The 26418-nt window shown below is 46.4% G+C and overlaps 1 protein-coding gene across 1 annotated transcript; it reads right to left on the reverse strand.

Annotated features, from left to right (window-relative positions):
- Positions 1-584: 584 nt before the first annotated feature.
- LOC104083159 (phosphoribosyl pyrophosphate synthase-associated protein 1) lies at positions 585-26412 on the reverse strand. Its single transcript, XM_009586555.1, has 10 exons — positions 26361-26412; positions 17514-17566; positions 15809-15875; positions 11395-11567; positions 10839-10954; positions 9648-9703; positions 8973-9118; positions 2700-2770; positions 1860-2006; positions 585-1183 (listed from the first exon to the last, which is right to left on the reverse strand). Exons 4-10 carry the CDS (start codon positions 11546-11548, stop codon positions 1025-1027), a joined length of 849 nt encoding a protein of 282 aa, XP_009584850.1. The 5' UTR covers positions 11549-11567; positions 15809-15875; positions 17514-17566; positions 26361-26412; the 3' UTR covers positions 585-1024.
- Positions 26413-26418: the final 6 nt, after the last annotated feature.

Below are 26418 nucleotides of genomic sequence, written 5' to 3' on the forward strand. Positions count from 1 at the left end.
TTACAGCAACAGCCCCACGGTACAGACACAGCAGCTGTTCAGAGGGTACAGGGTTCACACGAAGCACCAAAAATGAAAAATCCTATGCTTTTTATTGCAGGCTCAGTGTTAGTGTTTTGGAGAGCACAGCTGCATTAGAGGCAGATATTGTTCCAACTCCCCTTCCCCACGAGACTGCCACAGCTCATCAGCCCCAGGCAACTCCTGGTTTTGCAGTGCAGACAAGCGTTCAAGTGAGGACCCAGACCCTCATCTGACTTGCCACTGAAGAACAATAATGATCCAAGGCTCGCAAAATGAAAAGGCCAGCACATGAACTAGCACCCCTTGCCCTGCTGGGAGACACATGTGAGCTTGTTCCCAGCACCCCGACATAGGGATGCGAGCAGCCCTGCGAATGGGTTGCCCTAAGCTGCCCTTTCTGGATGTTCCGCTAACTTAGTTTTGATGAAAAGTCCTTGCTATGCTGTGCAAGACATGAGAGGCCACTCAATTGGCAAGGAGCTGCTCTGCTGCTCAGTTCTGCCAGCAACAAGCAGTCCTGCCCAGCTGCCTGAATGAAGCACTCCCTTCTGCGCTCTCAGGCGAGTCACAGACAGAAACAGAAACCAAAGGCTGTCTCCTCTTGCTGCCCACACGCAGCAATGAGCAGTCTCTATTCCCTTCTCATAAGCTGACAGCTACTTATTTTTTTGCTTTTCTTTCCCTCCCTACAGGGCAAGAGATAACACACTAAAAAAAAAAAAAAAAAAAAAAATCAAAGGAACTTAAAAATTCAACACCACCTCATTTCTCCATCTCTCTTAATTAAAATGTAATCCTCCCCATTGCCAGTGGCCTCTTCTATTCACCTGTAAAGTGCTGGTCAGGTTGATTTTTTCTATTGGATCTCACGGCTCAAGACCCTGAAAACCTTCACAGTCCTACAAGAATAAACAGTTGTGTTATGCCTATAATTTATGGTATTGCCTTTTCATGCATCCTTCCTTCTCTTGTGGAAGCCAGCACAGGGGCAGCGCCAGGTCTAGTCATCGACAGTGATGTTGCGAAAGAGATAGGCCATGGACTCGCCATTGTGGATTCGTCGGATGGCTTCAGAGAGAATCAAACTGATATCCACAGTCTTTATCTTGGGGCACTGCAGCTTCTGTACCTCGTGAGGAACTGTGTTGGTTACTACCACCTACGGAGCGCCAGAAAGAAAAGACCATTAGTTGTGCCACTGATATGCTCATCCTCACCGAACAGCTAGCCTAGATTAACTCCATGAGTGGTGTGTACCTGCTGTTTCACAGTTCAGAGGGAGAAATCCTTGTATGTTAGAAAAAAAAGTTAAAATAAATGGTCTCCCCCACGTGACAGTCAATTTGTTGAGGGGACTGGCATAACCAGCACTCTACAACAGCCACCACCACACAGGCTGACAGGTCCATTTAGATTGCAGGATCTGACATGTTTGCTACTAAGGGCGAGGTTTGAAATCTTATCGTCTTAATGTACCCAACAGCCCGTCATCGGCTGGGGGAGACGGACAGGTAGAAGGTCTGTACAGTGAGAAAGCAGTCACATGCACCCAGCTGCAGTAAGGGAAGTGTCCAGGCAGGGATGACTAATATCTGTGCATTAGGGAGAAAACATACACAGAGAAGCAGATTTGATCTGAACAAGTATTAATCAAACATGCTTCCCCCCGCCCCCCCCAGTGAAGAACCAGCTAACTGAAAGCATCTGATGAAACCAGTCATTTCAGAGGTGAGCTATGTGGCAGGGGAAGAACATCGGTTTGTGGTTTTTGGTGCCTTAAATCAACCCAGCCACCAGAGCCAGACCTTCCTCTGCAGTCCAGAAAGCAGACGCACCTCATCAATGGAGGATTCCTCTATGAGACGGGGGGCATCTGCTGACAGGAGCCCATGAGTAGCCATCACAAAAATCTTGTAGGCTCCACGCTCTTTCAGGATCTCTGCAGCGGCTACAAAGCTTTCCACATCATCGATGATGTCATCCTGAGAAGAAAGAGAAATAACATCAAAACCAGAAGTTTACCGTGCCTGCAGGGCAGGAGTGGATCTGCAAGGTACTGCAACTTTGGCCATGCACACAGCCGAAAAAAATAATCCCTGGCTACTTCAGCTGTTGTTGAGATGCAAGGACAGCTACATGCACGACTTAAATCTGTGAACGCCATTTCCCTAATTTACGGACCCTTTTACTAGTGTGCAAAACAAGTATTTTGCCTTGGAAACAAATTAGTCCCTGCAGGTGCACACACACAAACAGAGCTTATCTTCAGCAAGGTATTTTTTTTCATGGTGATAGTAGCTGCATGTTGATTACTTATACTTGCTGTGCCGTGCTGCAGTGTGAGAAGCTCAGCAAGTTTTTTTTTTGGTTGGGGTTTTTTTTAAACACTTCAGGAGATTTCTCTGCATGTCCTGGATTTGTTGAGTATTTGTAGACATCTGACGTTTGTAGATTCAAGGGAGCAAGGAGATTTCAGGGCTTAAAGCGCTGAAGTACGAAGGGTTTTCAACAGAAAGCTGAAATAACCAAAGCCACCAGCAAGACTGGAGAAAACATTGGTAACAGTCATGTTCCCACCCCTACACCAGCAGTCCCTCCTACCCTCTGGGATAAGGCAACTCAAGAAAAGATGCTGGGAGGAAGCCACCCCCCGCCCCTCTCCATCACACTCATACCACAATGATGGCAATTCTTCCTCCAACATCTCCAACCACAGTTATTGGCGGTTTCTCCTTGGCCATCATCACTAAAGAAGAAGAAAAAACAGCCCAGGTCAGTTAGCCTTGAGTCAAACCGCAACAGCTCCACCACACAAGAGGCCCAGCCCTTAACTGCGTCTCATATTGGTGCACAGATACAGACATGCGCTTTACATTATCCTGACACCCACCTAAGTGGGTAACCACTGGTTTAACCATCATTTTCCTCCTTAAATGAATAGCGCTGCTGCATAAAGGTGAAACTCTCAGTTTCCGTGGGGACCTTGTACTGACCTCAGAGACAGTAAGCAAATCCAAATATCTAACAGACCCCTGTGCCAGGAGAGCTACAAAGCAGCATCTAGTTTATGCGAAATGTCGGCGACTTTCTTTGTGCTCCAGAACGGGACTCAAAAAAAGGGGTATCTCATGATCGGGAACAACAAACGGGCTTCTCCAAGCAACACCTCTCAAAGGGCATATGGTTTGCAATTTTTCACCTGTTCAACTCACTGATTCATCTGAAGGATTTGAGACTCACACTGCAGCTTGCTTGCTTTCTCCCATATCACCAAACACACAAGGCTCTTTCAGAGGGCGTAAGGACCTTAATAACACCTGCTCAGGCAAAGAAAGCTTAAGGAAGTTTGCAGAAGTAAATTTGATTTTTTTTTTTGAAGTGGATTAATGGAAAGAGCAGGACAAAATCCAGTTCAAACTCAGTTCTACAAGCTCAGTGCAACTAGCAATCGGAAGCAAAAGGATACATTGATGAGCTGGGCTATCTGACACATGGTGAAGAAATGTACTGGGAAATAAGGTTCCACTCCCTCCTGACTCTACTTTTGCACTGACATGGTTCATGCAAAAACTACACGTGTTACAGGCTTTATCCTTTATCCTGAAAAACTTCCAGCACCAGTATAAAAAATAACAGAGATATGAAATAGGACGCACTGACAGTGTTCAGATGTAACACAGTCTTCAGACTCGCACCAAACAGCAATCAGCCTCTGATACTGGCCAGGGACTTGCTGTCCATAAGCCAAACCTCTCACTTGCCAGAGGGTGCTGGTTTATACAGTGAATGCATACAAAAACTCTCAGCACAGAAAGGACATGGTGGTGGGCATGCACGTCTCATTAGGTGATAATCTGGGCTGATCTAACCATTGAAGGAAAAAGGAACATCCAGCATTTTGTACCACTTACCTGGCCCACCTGCAACCCCCAGACTTTATGCTCTTTACAGGGAGTGCAGCAAAGTGTCCTACTAAGGCACTTTGTACCCCTCCTGTTCGTAAGCTCAGGTCTTGCCAGGATTCTGGCCACAGAGGCTTCTCAAGTGCCGAGGAGTTTTGGACATCCTGGATAGCAAGATCATTCTCCTTTAAGATAACCTACTTCAATATTATACTTGAGCAGCATGAGAACACAAGCCATTGCCTATCAAAAAGCCTTTCTGAATATTGATTTCTGCCCTCCTGGGTCAAAGAAGTCCTACACGAAACTCCCCATCCTGCACAGCAGGCTGATCCAGTACTATTCCCACAACTCATCAGTGCCTGGGAATGTTTAGAGTGCAAGCACAGCTGGGTGAGTGAGTCAGACTGAGGGATGCGATGAAAGCAATTATAAGGACCACAGCTCCAAAGATTCATGTGTAGAGCTGTTCTTCACATACACGACCTACTCCACAGATTGGTTTTCCGTAAGCCTACAAAAACTGTATAAAAGCTGTCCAATAGTTGTGTTTTGACCAAAGTTACATTACTCATTGCTAGGTTTTGCAGTTAAAAGTCACAGCTACCTTGGACTTAACTGCTCTTTGGAGCACAGATTCCCCAGCCTCCCTTGCATTTTTATTTCTAGTCTCCTATCAAATGCAAAGTCACATCTAAATCCTGAAGGGAAAATATTCTTATGAAAAGGAAGAGTACTTGCAGTGAACTAGGATTAAGCATCACAAGAGATAAGCAGACCATAAATTTCAATTACAGGCACTACCTACCTGCTTAGATTAGTTATTAATTTATCATCTGGTTTGGACAGTAACAAAACTCCTGTCGGGAGCTGTGAAATACCAAAAGGATGACATCTGGCTGCCATCCCATCCTTAGTGTGCATCCACAGATGAGTACCATTCCTGTTTTACAATAGCCAGGCTAGGGAAAACTCTTTTCCAAGCGCATGGTGAACAGGCCTAGGAAGCTGAAATTCAGCACTATTTTACTCACAAACACATGAAGTTTCAGCAAATCAGCATCCTTCTATTCCATAAAGGAAGCAGACACATTCCTTGCTATGCTTAAAGGCTAACACAGCAGCTAGCAACATTAGCAGTGCTTCGCATCTCTTTGTCTGTTTTTAAATGCTGTATTTCAATTTTGCTTTATTTTTGAAGTATGGTAGGCAACACGTCGACCTACCCGGATCCTAAAGAGATGTTCTCCCTTTTTCTTGTTCAATTTTCTCTGCAAAGAAAAGAAAAAAATTGCAAGCCAAAGATCTACCCACAACCACATCAAATCTCAAGAGAACTGCTCCAATGTGATGAGAGCTTATGCAAGGTTTACTGCAGCCAGTTTCTTTTTCATCAAAATCTTTGGACGTATCAAGATGTGCAAGTCAGAACTGCTACGACAAGGTGGCTTGAAGAATGATTAAAATAATAAAGAACATTTTCCTCCCAGACACAAAACCTCTATCTGTATGTAGACAAAAGAGGGCAACAAAAGTAAGCCTCAGCTGTACTTCTGCCTGGCATAACCCCTTGGATTATGTGCAAGTTTAGGTTAAAAGAGTTGCTGGTTTTTTCTGGAAAGTCAGAAAAGATGCTTGTGGTACCTGTATCTTCTTGGGTGGGTAATAAAGAAAAGAGAAAAAACCAAACCAACCACCATTTTTATAAAATAAGAATATCAAAGAACACTGAGGGGTGGTGGAGAAATAAGTTCATCAGCCAAACACTCTAACCTGCACTTTCCTTCTGATGTGAGTAATATACGCCAAAGTACCACATGTTAAAGGCAAGATTATCACTGGCACAAGGAAACAGCATTCCCAGGTGCATAAACCTGTTGCTTTAATTAAGCAGTCAAAAATGGATTAAGAAATTCTAAAACAAATTCTGTTTGGAGCTGACAGTGTGCACAAAAACGATAATCACCAAGAAAAATATTGCTGCATTTACAACAGAGTCTATGAGCAAAAGGCTGCTCAAGAACGAACCGTTTTGTGAAGAGACAGACCTGGAAGGACAGATAACTTCCCTGCGCCCAGCCTAAACACAGGGAAGAGATGGGGGTAGGGAAGTAGGAACAGACCTATGGTCACTCCAGTTTTTCACCCAAACTCTCTTCCTTCATGGCAGTTTGCTGGGCTCTGGGTTTGAAGCAGACCATTAGCTAGCTGTATAAAGTACTGAATTTCAAAGCCACTGAAATGATTTAACAGATGGTGCTCCGCTCCTTTTCTCGAGGACATGCAAAGAGTCCACGTGCATTTGTTAAAGCGCAGCCCCAAGCCAGCTGCAAGCTTTGAGACACAAAGAGCACACAATCAAAAAGAATAACCTCGGAGTGACATCCTGTCTCAAAGGCTCTGATTTCTGGGGTTTGAGTGACGTGAACTGTTGCTGCCGCTTTAGCACAGCACTTTAAGAAGTGCAATAGGAAGCACCTTTGTCATTTTTCTGTTACGGCTCCATATGACACCAAATCAGAATATCACATCAGGCTACACTCTTGGGACAATAAATAAGCCATTACACTGCATAACACTTATAAATTAAAGGCACATGATCTCTACTAGAATAGGGAGAAAAGGTGCATGCCAGGATGCAGGAGCCCAGTCAATTCACCAGGAAGCCCATGAAGAATGGCATAAAGCATAAGTGATTGCTGTAGGGCTCTGGGGCTGCTCCCAGACATGGGTTTCGCCTCTCTTCTGGCTGTAACACAACTGCTGGGGACACTGAACTGCAGTTTAGAGGGAGGACAGGACACTCCACACTGATCTGGTTGTAGCCCAGAGCAGGATGCTCCACAGTTAGTCTCAGCCACCCTCCAGGAGTACCCCCACCTTCTAACTGCCCAGACCCAGGTTTGTGGTAGCTGGGCCAGGCAGAGCTGGCGACCGGTTCTGTTTCAACAACCGGAGGTTTTTCTGGCCAGTTTTGGTGTAAGGAATCATACAGCTCTGGGTGAGTAGCACGTGTCCTACCTTTCACAATACAGGGACATAGCTGAACGCTGCTTCACTCTGCCATCAGATCTTACTCCACCAGGATTGCTGGTGATGGTACACATGGCAGGAAGAGCTGATCAAGGGTTTTGTTTAATGTGCCACTTGAGGTGAGAAGACACACTTCAAATGACTGCATCGGACAAGAAAGGAGGCGCAGCAGAGAGGGTAACAGACACTCACAGCATTGCCATCCCTAACCCTAGCTGTGTTTTCACCTCTGTCTGGCAGAGCACAGCTCCATGGCAGAGGCTGCGACACAACCAGGATGCACTAGAAGCTTACAGACTGCTTTTAGACAGATATGATCTCAGTAACAGAGTCCAGCTCACTCAAAACTCACTCAAAACCACGTATCTATCAGATTAGAAAATGGAGAGAAACGCAACTTTCTACTGAGAGTTTTGGACAAGTTCGCCCCACATCTCGCTGGCAGACAGCTACCAAGCCACAGCTTGATTGTTTTACATTTGTGCCTTAGGCATGCAGGAATGTAAGGTCATTAGTCAAGTGCTGAGTTTCTGCAGGAGATAAAATAAGAAAGTGGTGATACACAGCAAATTAGTTTGTGTTTGGATAGCTGAGGACTGAAAACAATTTTCCACTGGAATCATAACTAAACTGGACAAGGGCACATTTCTGTATGAGCTACCATTTACAGGGCTCTCCAGCAGCACAAGCTCCCACAGCTGAGCTTCCTTAAAGTGACATGGTTGGAAAGAAAAATACAGTCGCATCAATGCCCCGGTAGCAGACAAATGTCAGCTAGTGATATTTTGGAAGACAGCATCCTCTTCAGAGTAGGAGGGGAAGGAAAAGGCCAAGAGTAATCACGAAAACTCCTGTTTTGTTGGAAGGGCATGAAAAAATCCCCTTGTCAGAAGGGGGACAATCAAGATGAAGTCCCAAACTTCATTGCCAAACCCCACCTGTCCCCCAAGGCCTAAGAGGAATTTCACCAGCAACATAAGCATTGTTTAACTGATTGTATTATAGTGAGCGATGACTGGGGTAATGCAAAATGCCTGCAGTCTTACTTGCCTCCCCTCCATGACCTGCCCACAAACTGGTTGGATGTTCTCCCTAAACTTCAAAAGACAAGAAGAGACGGTTATCAGTAGCCCTAGCCACTGCTGGTATAATTAAGTTTGGCTGCATGATGGATAGCTCTTTACCATGTACAGCAGCATGCATCCTTTCCCACGGTCACTTCTCAGCCACATTCACTGCACTCAATTTCTGTCCTACCACCATCTACCTAGAAAGCTAAAATCCTCCCAAGAGGGAGCTGCATTTTGATTGTACCGTTGTTACCTGACTGCTGCTGTTGCAGGAATACAAGCAATCCTAAGAGGACAGCATTTCCTAGAACACAGGTTTCCTCCTTTTTCATTTGCTCTGTGCTCCCAAATCAGCAGCTTATCAATCAATGGCAAGAGCATGGGGAAGAAGCTCAGCAATGCTCTCAGAGAACCTATTCACCCTAGCCACACAAACCTCAAAACCTTGTCAAATCAGACACTGGAACATGATCACCTGGCTGCCAAGATGAAGAAAATTTCCAGCAGTAACAACGGCTGCAGCAGGAGGGGAAGACAAAGGCCAGCCCTCCCCTCCACACTGGAGACAGCAGTCTGTCTCAGTGGCTGCTCCCATGTTAGTTACACTTTTGCATTTCTTTTCTGTTTCATTAGCTCAATGAGTTTTGTTGCTGAGTGCTGTAGAAGAACCACCTTTACCAGAGGTTGGTCAGTCTGACACTGTTGAGCGGACACAGCCAAGGAGAACAATACTTATGCTCTGCATGGCCAGAAAGAGTTAAATAAAAACCTTCCACTGTACCTTCTCCTACAACTTGCTGCTATCAACCTTTCCATGAGAAAAATTCCACTGGTCCAACTGCCATTAGGTTGGTTATACCTACACAGCTAAACCAACAGCAATTTCCCACCAAACTTTTCTTTTTTTTTTTGCCCAAAGGTAAGCAGAGAAGCTTAATCTTACACGGCAGCTCCAGACCAGGATGCACAGTTGCATTTTTGACCATCGGAGGGGAGTGACGTCCGTCATCCATGTCCTGCTCTGTACACTGAGCCTCTCCGTGGATCACTGCTAGTCCCAGCCGTAGTCTCTCAGCGTAAGACTGAGCCCTACAGGACAACCACAGCACGTCAGGAAGATGTTGGGCAGATGCAACTTCACAGCCCAGTGCAGCAGGCCTCTTCCAGACCCAACTGGGCAAGCGAAGGCTGCACCTCTGTGTCTGTTCCCCAGCAAAAAACTTCACTGGAAGCGACTTTTCATTCCTCCCTAATATCCCAAAACCCACTCTACCCCTTGGCTGCACCACAGGGGTCTCCTGGTGTTCCTCCATATGGTAAATGCTTTCTGAGATGGTAGGCACTGCTGAAACTCATGCAGCAAGTCTGACGCTGGCCCCAGGTGAACCACCTAGCTCTGCAGCAGCAGAGACCTCCAGAGTTTACTTCCACAGGGCTGGGATTCAAAATTCAGCTGCCCATCTGCACTACAGATGTCCATCCCGTTTCCAGCCACAAAGGACTTACAAACCAGATTGCTGATCCATTTGCGACCCTCCCGTATTTTTCCTGGTGTATTTCCCTTCAGCCCAGATCTTTTCCAAGTTACTTTTAACCCGTTAGTAAAGTATCTATTTACCTTTTAGCTGCATCAGGAGATTTGGCTACAATAACTGCATTTCTGTAATCTGGAATCTGGATGTGATAAAAAGTTATTTAAGTAAAGGCCTTCTTGCTAGCGAGTAACTGATTTGATACATGGCTGAATAATCGCGCCCACTCTCCTTCCCCAGACCCCAACCTTCATTCTGTGGCAAGAAACTAGAGAGGCAATTGCACTTGTTTTCAACACCAGCATTTGTGTATTCTGCCCCAAATGCAACACAAATAAGTTTAGTACAGGCAGTACTGCAGGTCCTACTCTGCAGATGACTGCAGCCCTGTGCCTCCTTCCCTGCTGGTGCCCACAGGCTCTGGCCTGTCCACGGTGCTGAGCGGAGCTGTCCGAGAGACAGGGCACCGCACACAGCGCAGGGGAGGAAGAAGAAGGTGTAGTGATGGGCCCCGGGGGCCAGAGGTACCAAACCCCGGCTCTCACCAGCACACGGAGCCCCAGTGCCCACGCAGGGCAGGCACTGGCCTTGTGTTAGAATGGGGCAAAGGTGGGAACGTTCACTGTGTTTTACCTACGCTACATGGACCAGCTGCAGCTACTTCTGTCTGCAGGGGAAGGTCTGAACCCAGGGCCTGCTCTCCCCATATGGGGAAGCCTTGCTCTCATCACGTGGGCATAAATCATCATCTTTTGCACATGGAAAATAAAACCTCCGTGCCCTGCCCCCAGCCCTGCTGTGCTCAGCATTCCTACACTCAGCCCAAGACAAAGTCTATCAATAATTCAGAGCAGCCAGACATCCACTGCAGAAGAAAGGGCGAGGGGAGACAGTTTAACAGGATTTAAAAGGTGATTAGAGGTAAGAGCATAAATAGCATCTCTCAAATGGCACTAACTCTACAGAGAGCAAGCATATCTTCTGCTTATGGCCAAGAGTTCAATTTGTATCCAGGTACAATCATACAATATAACATTTTCCCACTTTCCTAAGAAACATGCAGTAGGTACCCCCTCTATCCAGGTACAATCATACAATAAAACATTTTCCCACCTTCCTAAGAAACATGCAGTAGGTACCCCCTAAGAAAGAATTCATTAACAGAACGATTGACCTAGCCTGACAACACAACCTCTGCATAAGTAGAGGCCCAATGCTGCTATCTCATTAAGATGAGTTAAGACAAGTTGATATATGTAGAACTAGAGTAACCTCACTTCTTCCTGTATATACTGGAGCAAGAAAGGGGATGCTCTCAGGTTGTCTACTGGGAAGCTGAAGAAGCCTTGAATTTCCTTTTGATGAAGGTCCATAGTGATAATGTGTGTTAAACCTAAGGGGGAAAAAAAAAAAAAAAAGATAACAATTCATTGAGACGACTCCCACATGGCTGGCGTTCCTTGAATATCTCCATTTTCCAGACTATTTTAGCTATTACTCAGACTATTACGCCATGTGATAAAATAGGCATAAACAGATTAACGTAAAAAGTTCCAAAGATATAATGAGAAACAGGCATGCAGTAAGTCACAGCACTAGGCTGACACTGTATTTCAATATGACACTTCTAGGCCACTTCCCCAGATGCGAGTTACAAAGAAATAAAATTAAGCTGAAGAAAATGAATTCCCCCAAAGTGGCTCAAGGGCTCAGCAGCACGTCCCCACATTGAATGGGAGAAGAATGGAAGGACAGACACCCTCCGGGATGCCCAGCAGCCGGATGCGCTGCAGCGTCCAAGCCTGCCATGCTGCTGCTCCCTGTGACGCTCACCTGCCTTGGCGAGCATCGAAGCCAGCAGCTTGCAGACTATAGAGCCCCTCTTCCTCATTTTGCTCTGCTTGCTGTAGGGGAAGTAAGGGATGACCCCAATGATGTTCCTGGCACAGGAAGTCTTCAGTGCATACGCCATTATCAGCAGCTCCATGACAGCGGTATTCACATCTCTAGGAGATTTGAAAACCATTCCAAATATTAGTAGGTGTTTTTCCAACGCAACTCCTTTTGCTTTTATACCCATACCTCTCCTCACCAAACTTCCAAGCAAATAATGCTACATCTTATGCTAATGTATGCAAGACCCAGACTGTAATCGTATAGCTCCTTCCATCATGCCTCAGCACATTACAATCAACAATATGCACAGGACATGACTCCAGCACTCAAGAGCTGTGGACCGGAATTTGATTTTGTGTTCTAACGTGAGGTGTATGATGATTTCCCTCCATCATCACAACAAAAAAAGGCATTTTTTCATTTATGTTGGAACAAATGTCCCTTCATACAGTGTATTTTGAAATAACACAGTCTTTTGAAGAAGCAGCACACATGCGACCAACACAACTTCATCCACACTGGGTTTATTAGGGTATTTTTATTTTTAACAATGTAAGGCAGGTTATTTTTCCTGCCTTATTTTTACCGCATTTTGGAGCAGTACAAAGTCCAGATGCATCACTTTGGTGGAGGTCAGCATCTCCATGCTATCTAGCTTATCTAGAGATGGAAGGAACAGCAGCACAGTAAATGCTAAATGACTGCTTCTTGGAAGAAAAAAACAAAAAAGCAACATAGGCAGAACATGTATGTAGACCACAGCAAGGAATACACGTAAAACCCCATTTTCAGTTAGCTTCACCTTGATCACTGGCATGGCCCAGCAGGAGTGTCTTAATCTGCATTTTAATTTATTTTGGGAAGGGGAAAAAAAAGCCAAGCCCTTTTAGTTCCTTAAAACCAACACCAAGAGACACTGTCTGCATCATCACAAACCGACTCGAGACCATTTGGGAGCTGAAGAACATGCACGTCAGAGAAAACGGAGGGACAGGCAATCCTTCTACAATGCAGACACCCCTGCTTGGGGGTTTTCGGCATGGACAGCCTCAAATGACACACCACTTCCCCAGACTGGTCCCCAGGATGGCAATGCTGGTGGTGGCTCAGCCATGGAGCCCATGGTGACAGAGCAGGGGCTGACCAGGCCATCTTTCCACACAGCAGCAGAGGAATAAACAGCACAGAGCAGCTTAAAGCTCTGCAGAGCTTTTTGGACGTTACCCAGACATTGCTCGAGGACCCATTTTCCTCCTGACCACCGGGGATGGCTTCCCTGAGAGCTCAGAGATACCATTTTCCGAGCCTCTGTCTGTGTGACCCATGACAAACCTCTAACCATTTCCATTTCTCCATCGCTCCCCCTTCCTTCGGAAATTAACCTCCGATTCTGCCTCTTCATTTGTGAGTGCTCTGGGTCTCTGTTCTCCTGCTGGCCCCGCCAGACTTGCGCACAATGCCATTTACACACAGGAAAGCTTTGTTAGCTCTGAAGCACCCAGCCAAGAATTACATAAAACATAGCCCCCTGCCACGTAGGACAACGAGCAAACAAAGAACTGTTTCTTCCCTTTGGTGTTTTAGCTGTGCCAGTGGGGCCGCGAGAGGAGAAAAAGATGCTACTATCAGTGTTGTATAAAAACAAACTGCCCAAGTTTAAGCCTATTTAAAGTTCATCCCAGAAATCCAATATTTTCTCTCATTATTTTTCAAATTACTCTTTAAAAAAAATATATATTCACATCGAAAGCAGATAGAGAACAAGACTGGGAGAAAGGGAGACCACTGATTTCAAAAGGCACCAGCTGTCCTGGTGCTGCTGTGGGACACTGGAAGCCATATTGATGGAGAAATTACTGGAGGAGGAGCACCTCTCTCAATATTCAAGCAGGACCCCATGCTGGACTCTGGGAAGCTCCTGCAGACCAGCCTGCCCAGGCAGTAGGCAGAGGCGGATGCATCTGTCCCTCCATCAGGGCCCAGGGTGGGTGGGCCGGGGGGGCTTGTCAAGGCGAGGAGCACCCTCCTGGATGCTTTGCGCCGAGCCAGCCATCGCACCGATCCGCTCCCCTGCGAGGGGCAGCGACCTGAACCAAGGGCCTGGCTCGGGGTGGGGGCTAATTGGGGGAAATAACATCTGCAGTGGAACCCCAGCCACAAAACAGATACCCCAAAGAGCATCCCAGTTTCCTTGCTGCCCTCCCCGCCTCCTGCCTTGAAGCCATGCTCACAGTTACTGCTGGAAAGCCTGAGCCAAGACCGCACACGGGGACTGTCAGCTCATCACCGGGACATCTAGAGCCAGCTCAGCTATCCCCCACACCCTACTTACCACCCCTCTCCAGCAGCCTGGAGCCTCCCTTGCTGCTCCCCATCCCTGCCTGAGCCATCCCTGGAGATCCCTGTTCTCGGGGCTGAGCAAATGGCTTATCTGAAGCTGCCAATCGACTTTGCAACAACCAGCAGCAGCACTCAGCACTAAAAGACTCCTTTCGCTTTTAGTGTATCACTAAGCCACCAACTCCTTCATTTTTCTACAGTCTAAACATAAGCTATTTGGTTTTCCCTCACACAAATGCTAGTCCACACACCAACAGTCTTTGAAACTTTTCTAGTTCTGCTATATGCTTTTTGGACAGGGAGGTTGTATCAAATATTCAGGTCTTTCTGTTCTCTCTCTGTGCATTTAAGATGCAGACTGTGAATTCACACTGCAGCATAACAAGGTTGTTTCCCTCTCTACTCCTTTTCTACTAAGTCCTACTATTTTGTTTGCTTTTCAAACTGCTACTCAGTGCAGAAGTCCTAATCTCAGATTATTCAACACAGTTGTTGTTTTTACTCTTCTGAAAAGCTCCCTGAAACCCACTGCATAACAGCGATGCCCTTGAACCTGTCCTCTCAAGCAATGCAGCGAGGCACAGATGCAGCTTAAGAATAAAAGATGACTTGGCTGCACAATGGTGGCTCCTCACCTGGAGGGCCTTGAACATTTTGGCTATAAAGGATCCATTTCTTGGCCCACAACGTTGAATTCAGTTTATGGAAAAACAAGGGGATCAACAAGTTAAAAGCAGGGGAGCTTTTCCTCTCCCAAAACTATTGCTGTCCCTAATGCTATGAATTATCTCTCTCTCAACACCTTATCTGTTTTATGTTTACACAGCTCTCAGTTACAAGCTATTTCAGAGAACTCTCTCATGAGAGACAACAGAATGGCACTATTCACCCGAAACATAATCCTGCATCAGTAGATTTTCTTCTTGCGGAGATTTAGTTGCTCCCTGTTGGAGGAAACACTTGGAGCATCTCTCTGGAGAGAGATGAGCTCTAGAAAAATGTCTCAGCCTGCAAGAGGAACCCCAGAAGTGAGCAAGCTGATCTTGTAGTCCTGCTGATTTCTTTAACAACAGGCCAAGCATTACGAAGAGGAAAGGAACCTGAATTCTCACTGGGCTCAATTTCTTTGGCAAGCAAGGAAAAATTCTGTTTCAAGGGTATTCTGCTACCTGCTTGAGCTCTGGTACTTATTAGTTCTTGTGATCTCCAAAATCTGAGCAGAATTTGGTAACTTGGAAAAAGCTGTCAGAGCAGGAATATCCTCGTTTTGCTGATTGTGCAAAAGGCATCCCATCTCATTTGTATGTAGGCTCCCTTCCCACCATCCTAGTGCAATCTCGCTACACTCTTCCTCAGCCAGCGAGCAGCAAGGTTCCTGGGGTTAGCAGCTGGTTTTCCTAGGCCCCTGGTTACTCGCGGCACTTCTTTTTCCTCTTACTCCAAGACTAGAACAGCCCAAAATAAAAACCAAACAAGCTCACTTAAGATAAGACTCAACATCATTAAGAACTGTAAGAGTACAGGAGGGAAGCTACAGGCTTCCACCTGAGTTCAGTTTCACACCATTTCAGTGAAAGGGGAACAGTAATAAAAGCAATAGCTGCTGTTTGTTGCTGGCTCTGCTGCTTGGTAATTGGAAGGCAGAGGAAATTATACATCCTGAAATGGAAATGCCAGTCAGAAATCACCAAGCAACTGAGCCTGCAAGGACACCAACACACAGACCAGGGATGTTTCACTTGAAGCTATCGGTCATACTTGTTCTTGCCTCAAGTGACACACTTAAGCTATTTGATGGGAAGCTTCTCAGTTTGCTGTGGCGCAAGTGATCCTCTGGGAATTTTAACAGCTTAACACTATGTGGTGTCTTAAATGTAAGGCAAAGCAATGACAACACTGGAAAGAGACCGGCTATCATGCCGGCTAATGGCGAGCAAACCTATCGAACAATCTGCTGCACCAGAAATTCAAAGCATATCACAGCTGTAAAACTGAGCCACAAGTCCCTTACCTGGGGATTGTCTGTATAATGAAGATATCCTGTCCCCGGACGGACTCTTTTATTTCAACTCTTGTTTCTGAAGAGGATTGAAAACACAGTCAGTTTTGTTTCCAAACATCAGGTTTACAGTGATAACACACCATGTTTTAGCAGCAACTTTGCCCACTGGTCAGGGCAGACGAGGACTTGCTCCTTTGCTCTTTGTGCACATACACTCACAACACACACACAGATGATCCAAGTGGATTTTCCAGAGGCTGGTCCTGAGAAGTAAAGAGCTCGCAGGACATACCAGTGAGTTAGTCAGTATTCACAATGCAAAACCAGGCTGAATAGCTGTTCTCTTACACATAGAAGACAATTACCTAACTCTCAATGAGAGATCCTTTTCACTTCTCCAGCTGAGGGCTGAAAGCTGTCAATACCACAGTCATTAGTGAACAATGAACCACCCAAAGCAGAACACCTTCTAGTAGTGGATGGCCCGGTCAGCTCCATACAGGCTGGATAGCCCAAGGCAACACCAGCAGCACAGAGTTCAGAGGGAGAACTCCCCAACTTCACTACCAAGGTCAAGGCGTTTCAACACTGACACGAGCTGGAAACCCGGGTCTCTGCTGAACACAGTTCCCACAGTCCCAGACTCAAATGCAAAAGCCAAGCCCCAAAGCAGCTCTGCAAAGCCAAAGCAATGATACCAGGTTTCCCCGAGGTGCCTGTCTTAGCCACTCATTTCCTACACAGTTGTGAACTGGGATGAGTGAAAGGAGAGAAATATCTACCCAGCTACCGAATTCAAAGTCTAATTGCTTGGGCACTGGCAGTAACCTTAAGGGACTCTGCTGAAAGCAGACTGATTTGCTGTGCAGTGATGAGGAACAACTTCAGACCTTGTAGCAAGCGACCTGATTTAAAACTAACCCCAAAAGGCAGCGAGCTCTCACTAGTGCGAACACAACAGCCAACCCAACCATAACCATATACAGCCACGGCAGCTTACACACCGCGTGGCCCACTCCGGCTGTAAGAGCCGCAGCACTATCAAAAACCCTCATGCCGAGCCAGTGCCGTTTCCATCCCTTCCTCTCGCCTGTATCAGCTCTCTGGTTCTAGTCTCTCTTGCAAACAAGGTAACCGAGATCTTGAAACAGTAAATGACTCTTAGTCACTGAACTCTGTTAGCCAATATCTTTGTGTTTTAGCCCAGCATCTGAAAATGGATGCTTGCTAAGTTCAAAGAGACGAAAGCAAGCTCCAAGCCCCAGCACAGCCCTGAATTTGCACTCTTTAAAGCAAGAGGACAGGTCCTTGCTAGGGCAGCTGTAAACTGCCTGTGGCAGGGGAGGGCTGGGAGAACAGGATAATTTCAAAGTGTGCCAGGCAGACATTTAGAAAGCAGGCCATTACTTCTAAACCTGGAAGATGTTTGGCTAAGCACAAGAGCGCGTAAGATTTTGTAGCAGCTAACACCCAAGGTAGGACTCTCCTTTAGACGAGAGTTAGCTGACGGGCAGGCAAACGAGATAACAGGGGAAAACAAGGAACACATTTAATTGCTTTGTCCAAGGTCAGACACAGAAGTGTAGCACTGCTAGGAGCAGCAGTAACATCACAGCTGAATCACTGCACTTACTAGACAGGTTTGGCCAATGGAGTTACCCAGTATTTCTAAGATTACCTCAAAACAGTTGCAAATAGTAAAGACTTCTCCTACCTCCATTGGTTTCCTGGTACACCACAGATTTCCCCAGCTCAGCACCGAGACGCCTAGAAAGAAAAAGGGAAATTAGAAATGGAGAAACCCAGCAGTTCCTGACCCAAAGCAGAGACTGGACCAACCATTGCACACCAACAAAACACAGCATTGCCTAACAGGGAGCTGAGTGCGCCAGCCAGGCTGCAGAACGATGCGTCCTCCCCTTCCCCGCGGTCTCCTTCCCTCCGAGGACCCTGGGGAGGGCCCTGGGGCACAGTCTCTGCGGCAGGTCGGCCGTACTCAAAGAGTCAGTCCTTGTACGACTGACCAGAGGCTGTGTCTTCTGATGGCAAAGGATTTCTTGCTAGTCTATGCAATGCCACCTTAGGCAGACCTGTTGTGGAACTACACATTAATGATTTACTCAGACTTGATTAATGGCAACTAAGTCACTCTTTTTGACTCCCACATCTTTTTCTTCCCTCTGCCCCCCCCCAAACCTTCCTTCTGAAATAACTCAGCTGATTGAAGAGATTTTAACTTAAAAAAAAAAGTTTTCTGATTTTTTCAAATTACTCCTTCCTCTTCTCAAATGTCAAACCTACAACATTCATCACAACAAAGATTACAGTCACTCCCTTTTTTTTTTTTTTAAATTTCTTTCTTATGTAAGGAAGATTAATTTTGAAGAGCATTTTAAAAGGCTCCAAAAGGCAGACTACTTCCTCAGGTGACACTTCTATATTTAACTGCACTGACAAGTAATCCATTAGTAAGTATTTAGAGGCACATGTGCTTTAACCATGAGCCTCAGCTGAGAGACCCCGCACCAACGAGACGCTTGGGATAGGTGTGCTGCTGCAGCTCAGCTGGCTGGAGCACAGGGCAAGTCCCTCCTCTCTTCTAGGGTCTGCTCAGTGGTCATGCCCACAGACTGGATTAGGAAACAGTTTATGCCTGCAGAATACCTCTGTTCAACACGCTGGTTACGGCGGTAGTTTCCTGTCTGCACATATACTGTATTTACCTGGACACATGCCAAAATTTTGCGAACCAGGACTAATCCTAAATAAAGAGCCCACATATGTTGCTGGCTCTCCCCTGGTCTACCACCTTCAGCAGTCAGTCTCTCTCCATCTCCTTAGCCACAGACTCAGCCTCGCACTTAAATTGTCACAAAGATATGTTTTTCCAGAAGTCAATGAGTGAGACAGCCCAACACTGGCATGCTGCTGGCCCACCAGGAACTGCTGGACTCGGCTACAAGTCCACAAGCTGGAGGTCTCGGCTAGAAGCTGGCCTGGAAAGCGTGCCCAGGACAGCTGCGATAACAGATACTCGAATGCAATGTGATATATTTGCTTAGCTGGCTACAAAGCACATATTTGGCACACACACATTCCCGATTGTGTGTCTGGCAGCACATTTTGCCACGGCTGGGGCTGGTGAGTAAACTCCTGCATCGGGAATTGTATGTGCGAGATTGTAACCAGCCCAGCTCGGGTACCAACTGGAGCATCACCCAGGGACTGTGCAGCCTAGAGCAGGTAAGCCACCCGAACCTATAATTTGGCTTCTCTCACCAGCCCCGCTGGGTTAAAACTTGCAGCTGCAATACAAAGGCATCCTCAGTACCTTCAGTATCTTCAAAAAAGAGATGGCAGCTCGTCAAGCAAAGGCAAACCCAGGGACCGCAGGGATAGATGCACAGTAAAGGTGAGTTTTGCAGATGGGATCCATAGAGCACTTACTGCCACCCATTGGGATCCCGCTGTCTTTCCAATGACAGTCAGGCATTTGCAACCACTAAGCTTTGGCCTAATCGCTGCCAAGGCATCCAAGTCGAAACAAGCTCAAGAATCACACACACACACAAAACAAACCAGTGTGTGGGGGGAAACGTTTAATGACTCACACTTGTTCCTCCACAACTGCATGGCAAGTCTTGCAAGCTCCCTTTGGAGGCACGTGCGCCACGACTTCACTGCAGACAGCACGTTCCTACCTCACTACTGGAAAAAAAACTGGAAAATTAACGAGACTGTGCAAGTGCCCTTAGTCAACCCTGCATCTCATGGAAGGAGGGAAAGCTTCAAAAACAGTCCAGCTGTACACATTTCAGCTAAACACCCCTTGGAGGGTGGCACTTCCAATGCTAAGAGGTGGCGAACAAACACAGCAGAGGTTTGTGACGTGCTGCAAGAATGTAGCTGGCAAGAAGAAACCAGAGCCCAGCGGTCCCCTATTCAGATCGTACAGCAGCAATGCAGTTTCTGTGCTGTTGAAACAAGAAATCGGAAAAGCAAGTTTGCTCCCCGATGGAAAGAGGGACATTAAACAGCCCAGCTTGTCAAACCTGGGTGCAGATAGCAGAAGAGACAGTAAGCAGCTGCCAACTTAAAGGAATGAGCAGTAGTAGATTGTTCTGGTCAGACAATAAATCCCATCTCTGCTCCAACTGTTGACTGCAAGTAAACAAGAGGGGCAGCAATGGGAGGGATACGAGATATAACTGCCCGTAAAAGTCATACATCAGCCCCACGATGCAGTCCCCGTGAACTGCAGGCATGGCAGAGGGACTGACAGGCAGCTCCACCAAAGCAGTTCAGGTATGTTTACCCAAGGGGCGCACCTTCCACTAAACCCATTTCTGAAGGCTTTGCGTAAGCCGAGACTTAGCCAGTGGAGGAGTCTGATAAAACCTTGATTTAGTCAAGGCTATTAAAGAGGGAACTGTTTGTGCAGCTCCTGTTGTAAAACACCAAATTCCACAGGACTTATGTCGAAAGGGAGATTTGCACCGAAGTCAAGGGCAGAGCACAGCCTTAGCCACCACGCAGCCTGGGAGCAACCGTTTGTAACAGAGTTCAAAGATAAATTCCCCCTTCCCATCACCTCTCCCTTCTTCCCGTCCATCCCCAGCTCTCTTCTCTCTAAACCCTCTCTGTGCAGAACCTCCCAATTGCTCGCTGCTTTAGGCAATAAAGGAATTAAACTGACAGCAAGAACTCTGTTTGCATTCGGCTTCAGGACTAACAGCATAACCGTATGAACAGGGGCTATCACAATTACTGGATCACTTGTCTGCAGACATGAGAGCTACACTAGGAAAGAAAAGGCTGCCACTGCAGGTAACCCAGAACACACACCCCTGCAGAGAGATACAGCTTCTTCTGGTAAAAATAATACTTTCGGTCCTGTAGATAAATCACATCTCCAAGCAAAATGAGCCCCATCGACAAAAGTCCTTCTGTGCCGTGCGGTATTTGGCTACGGGGAGGTGGGGGCTTTTGCTGATACTGAAGTGTTTAAGATTGGAGAACGATCAGGCTGATTTTACAGTATTTGTAGAAATCTCACTCGTTAACCAGCGCCGAGCAGACACTGGAGAACCATCAGGCTGATTTTACAGTATTTGTAGAAGTCTCACTCGTTAACCAGCGCCGAGCAGACATCAGAGCAGGAGTTCACTTCTGGAAGCTCCCTTCTCCATCCAAGAGAGACAGAAACTCAATTTGGCATTGCTTTTGTTTTTAAAAGCAGCAGCCTTCAGAACTGGGATCTGTTAAAAAAGCTATGCACATACAGTCCTGCCAGGCTCAGTGCAGAGGGCTGGGCACAGTGGGATCAAGGTATTACTACTACAGGCTGCTCGCAGCTTTTAAAGTTTTTAATGCCGTCTCAGTGTAAGCTTTCCCTGTGTGACCACTCACTGCTCCTGGTGGGGAAAGCCCCGCTCCTCACTCTGCTGTCCTGGCACCAGCTCCATCACTAAATCGACTCCTCTAGGACCTGATAGCATCTAAGAGAAAAATTCTCTTCATGGCTTTAAAAATCCTACTCAGAGCAATTGGCCAGTAAAAATTTATATTGATCTGGAATATCTCTCTCTGTAAACATTGCCCAGGAAAGATGATCTAACTTTCCACAGTCTCAACACATGCCAAGAGGATATTAAGCTGTGAATACAAGAGTGCGTATAAAATCTGTCTCAAATTCACAGCTTAAATGTGAACAGCTCGGAAGTTGCCTATAGTTTAATGAGGAAGTGACACACTGCAGTATTTTAGGAAACACTTTTTAGGTTGTATTAGGTTGTATTATTGACTCTACTTTAAAATGCTCCTCTGAAGACTGTCAAAAACCACTGTACCAGGCTCTTGAGACAAAGGACAGTCAGTTAAAAGATTTGACATTTAGCTGAATCAAAATTTAAGAGGCAAGTGCACTTGCAGTATTTCATGCCATCAAAGCATGTTTCAGTACCGCTGGGAAGGGCTCTCAGCCCGGGCTGCGTTCCCTTCTCCCACTCTGTGACAAGCACCTAAAAGACATTTCTAAAGTTAACTCCGAAGGAAGCTTCCAGGCAGCTCGTGGTGCAAGCATTCAATTTGAAGAGAAATCTGCATACAGACAAAGCCCTTGACTATGATATGATTTTATTTTGGCAATATCCTCTTCATTACATACACTTTCACTGGTCTCAGCTCTGCAAATACCCGACCCTCCCCACACCTACAGATTCCACGAACCGCTGCAGACTCCAGAAGGAGCTGGAGCTGACAGCGGAGGATCTGCTCCGTGCCTGAACGTGGCCAAAGTAAGCCACAGCCTGACTTTGAATTGCTTTTCAAACTCGAGCAAATCTTTAAATAAAGATCAGTCAACTGGCCCAGCTAGCACAATGGCAGCTCTACAGTGTACTTCTTAATCTCCCATTTCAAGAACAAGCCAGGAAAGTGAAAGGAAACAGCAGCTTCCTGGATACAAGGCAATATCCTTGTTCAAATACACTTATAACTACTTGAGCTCTCCTTTTACCTCTCCCCATCCACCTGGCAGAACTCGATACTTAAGAACAGCCCCTGCTGCTCATCTGCCATTTGTACCTAGAGCCATCCAGCACTTGCATCATTTTTTCCAGCCGTGCCAAAGCTACGCAGCTGAACTACTGGCAAACACCGCGCAGATTTTCCTCTAGTCCTACCAGTCTGCTCCTCGTGAAGGTACTTCCCCTAAACCTGGCACTGGCCAGCACAGAAAGCTACCACACAAAGCCAATCTGCTCAGCCACATTATATGCTCCATCTAAGCTGCACAGAAAACCTCAAAGCCCAACTGCTCCATGCTCACCCTACTCCAGCACCATTCCCCACCTGTAACCCTCTCCAACTACACTACTTTTTAGCTGGTTATTCTCTTCCCTTTCCAAAATCCTTTGATGCAGTTTCACCGTGTAATATGTTAGCCTCCTGCCACAGTGCTGCATCTTCTGAGACGGAAAAGAGTTGGTGCCACTTCCTCTCCTCCCACAGCACCACACAAGAGCTCTTTCCAGAAGGAAAGAACAGGGTTTGGAATGGGGGAGAGCAGCATCACAAGGTTACTGTGATCTGACTCCCCTGTGCCATCCTCTCACATGGTGGCAAGATGACCTAATGAGGAAGGCTGACATTACTCTTCTTCTATCCCATTAGAAATTCTCCTTCAACTGAGGGAGGCTGCTGCAAGTCCTCCTGACATACTGCCTCTTCCGAAAGCAGGGCTCACCTCCCGCTGATTCACAGAAAACACCACCCTGGTTTTAGTGTTGTCTACCCAGCTCCCTACAACCAGAGATCAGAACATAAGTCTCCATCTTTTCCTCATTACTCCACGTGGTTTAGGCATTGCTTTTATCTTTAGATCACCAGAATTTTCCATGCTGCAAACCAAATGAATGTCTAGAATACTCACATCCACAGTCTGCAATAAGTTTACAATAGTATCACGTCCCACATAACGCAGACCTGCAGGAGCACTGGGGAGGCATTAGCAAGCTTCAATCAGCAATCCCCTCCAACCCAAACACACAAGCAGGGAGTGGAATGTAGTATTTGTACCCTCTGTGCCAAACACTGCAGTCAGAGGAAGATCTAAATGCATCTGTTGGACTCCGGAGATTAAAGAGACTTGCTAGACCTCCCTCCCCGCAGCAGCACACAAGGCCAATTAGGGATCAGCACTGGTCACAGAAATTATCTTTCTCCACTGCAAATGCAGCTTGTAATCAGGTGCAAGTGTCCTAATTACTGCAGGAGTTTTCTTTCTGTCTGGGCAAGAATTTAAAAAAAAAAAATCACCCCTCTCAATTTGTAAGATACAAGTAAACATACAGTTTTATTTATGTTTCAGTGGTCCTGAATCTAAGGAGCATCTTTATTATTTAAAGTTTCACAAGGTATTTGGTTCTTATACGCCACCACCATCACCTCTCCCTGGCAGAGGCTAACAAAGAAAAGCTCTGAAAACTCAAAGTGAAAGTTGGACTAGCCATTTAGTCACTCATCCTATAACCAGACAAGAATGCATAATGGGAAGCGTGCCAGAATGCCACGCTCAGAGCCTGAATCGAAAGCAACTCTGGAAGTTTTGCATTAAATGAAGCGAGGGGATTGAACAGCTTTCAGATGTCTGGTTTATGTCACATTGCTCCTCTCCAGGCTTGAGATTTTAAAAAAGAATAAGCCAGGACTCCTCAAGTATTGATTTTAACATCGCACCTACAGGCAAAGAGCAACAGAGCCTAGATGGGCAAGTGTCTCAAGGGGCCCTACTCCTAATATTGCGTGTTGTTTTAAAGTTCTTTTACTACTTATACTAAAGGTCATAAAAAAACTTTAAAAAGAACGCACAATATTAGAGGACAGACTCACCCTTATAAGACTGCTCCAACTCTACTAAAAGGCGCAACTGCCCTCCCCAGCAAAGTACAGGCTGGGATGTGACACAGTGGGAAAGCCAGCAATCACGCATCTTTTGCAACCTGAAAAAACAAGGGATGTATTACAAACATGATGAAACAGCCCCTGAGCTCCTAAGGGAAGTCAGTGCCAAACCACCACACAGGTGCTGAAAATACCTTTATTTTTGGGACACATTTTACTGTGGGCAAATCCATACTATTAATGGTTCCAGATTTTGCACCCCCCTCCAACAAAACCTCATCCACATATAATGCTTCACACCTTGCCATTTCAGAGTGGTCACTACTCCCATTTTACAGACGGTAAAGCTACGTGTCCTTAAGTCTCAGTTTAAGCAGTAGCTGTATATCACACTGTTGTGCTCATACCACTACCGGAGCATCCAACTTCCTCGCTGACGTTAGAGCCAAGGCAAAAAGCCCACATTGCCTCTATTAGAAGTTGACTTTGTGAAGGACATCCACTCTCTGGATCCTGCTGTCATTCACCCTCAGAGCATCACTGGGAACCCTGCAGAGGGTTAGAGCAGCACGTCACACAGCCAGCTGTGTGTGCCACAGCCCGGGGAAGCCTGCTCTGTGTCTCTTCTCATTACATCTTTTAAAAAAAAGTGAGTTATTTTTAAGACAAAGAGCAGAGAATAAAGATTGCCCATTTGCTCTTTCAGTCCTGAGAACTTGGAGCTCGTCCCCAGGGGACTTCTGTTATGTTCTGTGTTGACGCAACAGGACAAGCCTTGTAAAACCATGTCCCATCTGTTGCAGCAAAAGTTACTTTTTTATATAGAGTCATACCAGTGAAGGGAAAGTAATATGGAACTGACAAAATAGAGCAAAAATACATGAGCCAAAAAAAGCTTTCCACTCCCAAACACAATGATTTGCCTCTCCACCTCACACCCAAAGAAGTCCATTGCTATTATCCAACACTTATCCCATCAACACCAGCGATCCCAGCCAAACAGCCAAGTCAGCTTCGTGGAGATAATCTGTGCTAAGGATTGAACATACTGTTTATTAAGCTAGCTGGACAAACAGCAAAATGTTCTTCCAGTTTAAGGTGGCAGCACACCTGTATTTAGTAATGTTTCCAATTTAAGCACGTCCTTGGAGACAGGAACAGGCCAGCAGCTGCCTAAGGGGTAGCAAGGATGCTATCTGCTGCAGCAGGCAAACAAGCACTGAGCCCCCTCAATTTTGGGAGCAGCTTCCTATGAACTGTATCTGAGAAGCAGCAGAAACGAAACCCAAATCCTGCTTTAGGATGACAGCTCCCCAATATACAGATGCCTGTCTCAGAAAAGCACCTTTGGCTGGGAGCGCCCCGATTTGAACCAAACTAATTCAAAACAAAAGATCAAGTGTCAGGGTAAAGTCAGTGCTCCTCTGTGCAGCAAGAGCCCCATTTTGGAGCCAGCTGTTACACACCTCCTTCAGCACGACCCAGTGCATCCATCCCTGCCAAGTCAAGGTCAAAGTCTGCCCAAATCGACGGACTGAAAAAAAAAAAAGGGGGCACACTTCTATCCCTAAACTAAACTCTCTTTTGTTAGCATGTGCTGCCCACCTCTTCTACCCCCCCGAAATGCAGATTCACCAATCCACTTTGGTTGGTGCAACTGCTGGTGTTGCACTGAGGTCCGCACAGGCAACGCTCCCCAAGCAGCGAAGCTGTTGAGCACACCAGGTCGCCAGCCCGTCCCCATGAAAAGCAACAGAGAAAGTTTTGAGCATCTCCCAAACCGGTTAAAACGCTTTCTGAGGTTTGTTCAGCCAAGTTTCACCTTCTCCTTCCTCAAAAGTAACAGCTTTTGCTGCAACCCAGCCCTTCCAGCACTGAAATGGATGTCAGAGACAGAAGAGGCAGAAAGCAGCTGGTCCATTTTCGTCACTGGGTCAAACTGAGTTATGGGGAGGGATGAGCCGGCGCCGAGGAGAAGGGCAGAGCTGCTGAACGCTCTTAGTGTAAACCTCTGCAGCAAAGGTGTTCGCAGCACACACCTTTGGCTCGGGAAGGCAGGAGGACGCCAAAAGTCTCTCCAGTCGCTCCGAAGAAAGCCTGCCTGCTCGGAGGAGCTCGGGGGAGGGGGGGGAAGAAACTTGAAAGAGAGGGAACTTACTCCGTGATCCTCTTCGCCAGCTCGGTGCAGGCTGCCGTGGAGTTGGCCGAGAAGACCC

The sequence above is a fragment of the Fulmarus glacialis genome, unplaced genomic scaffold (genome assembly GCF_000690835.1).
Source record: "Fulmarus glacialis isolate BGI_N327 unplaced genomic scaffold, ASM69083v1 scaffold17041, whole genome shotgun sequence".
NCBI lineage: Eukaryota > Metazoa > Chordata > Aves > Procellariiformes > Procellariidae > Fulmarus > Fulmarus glacialis.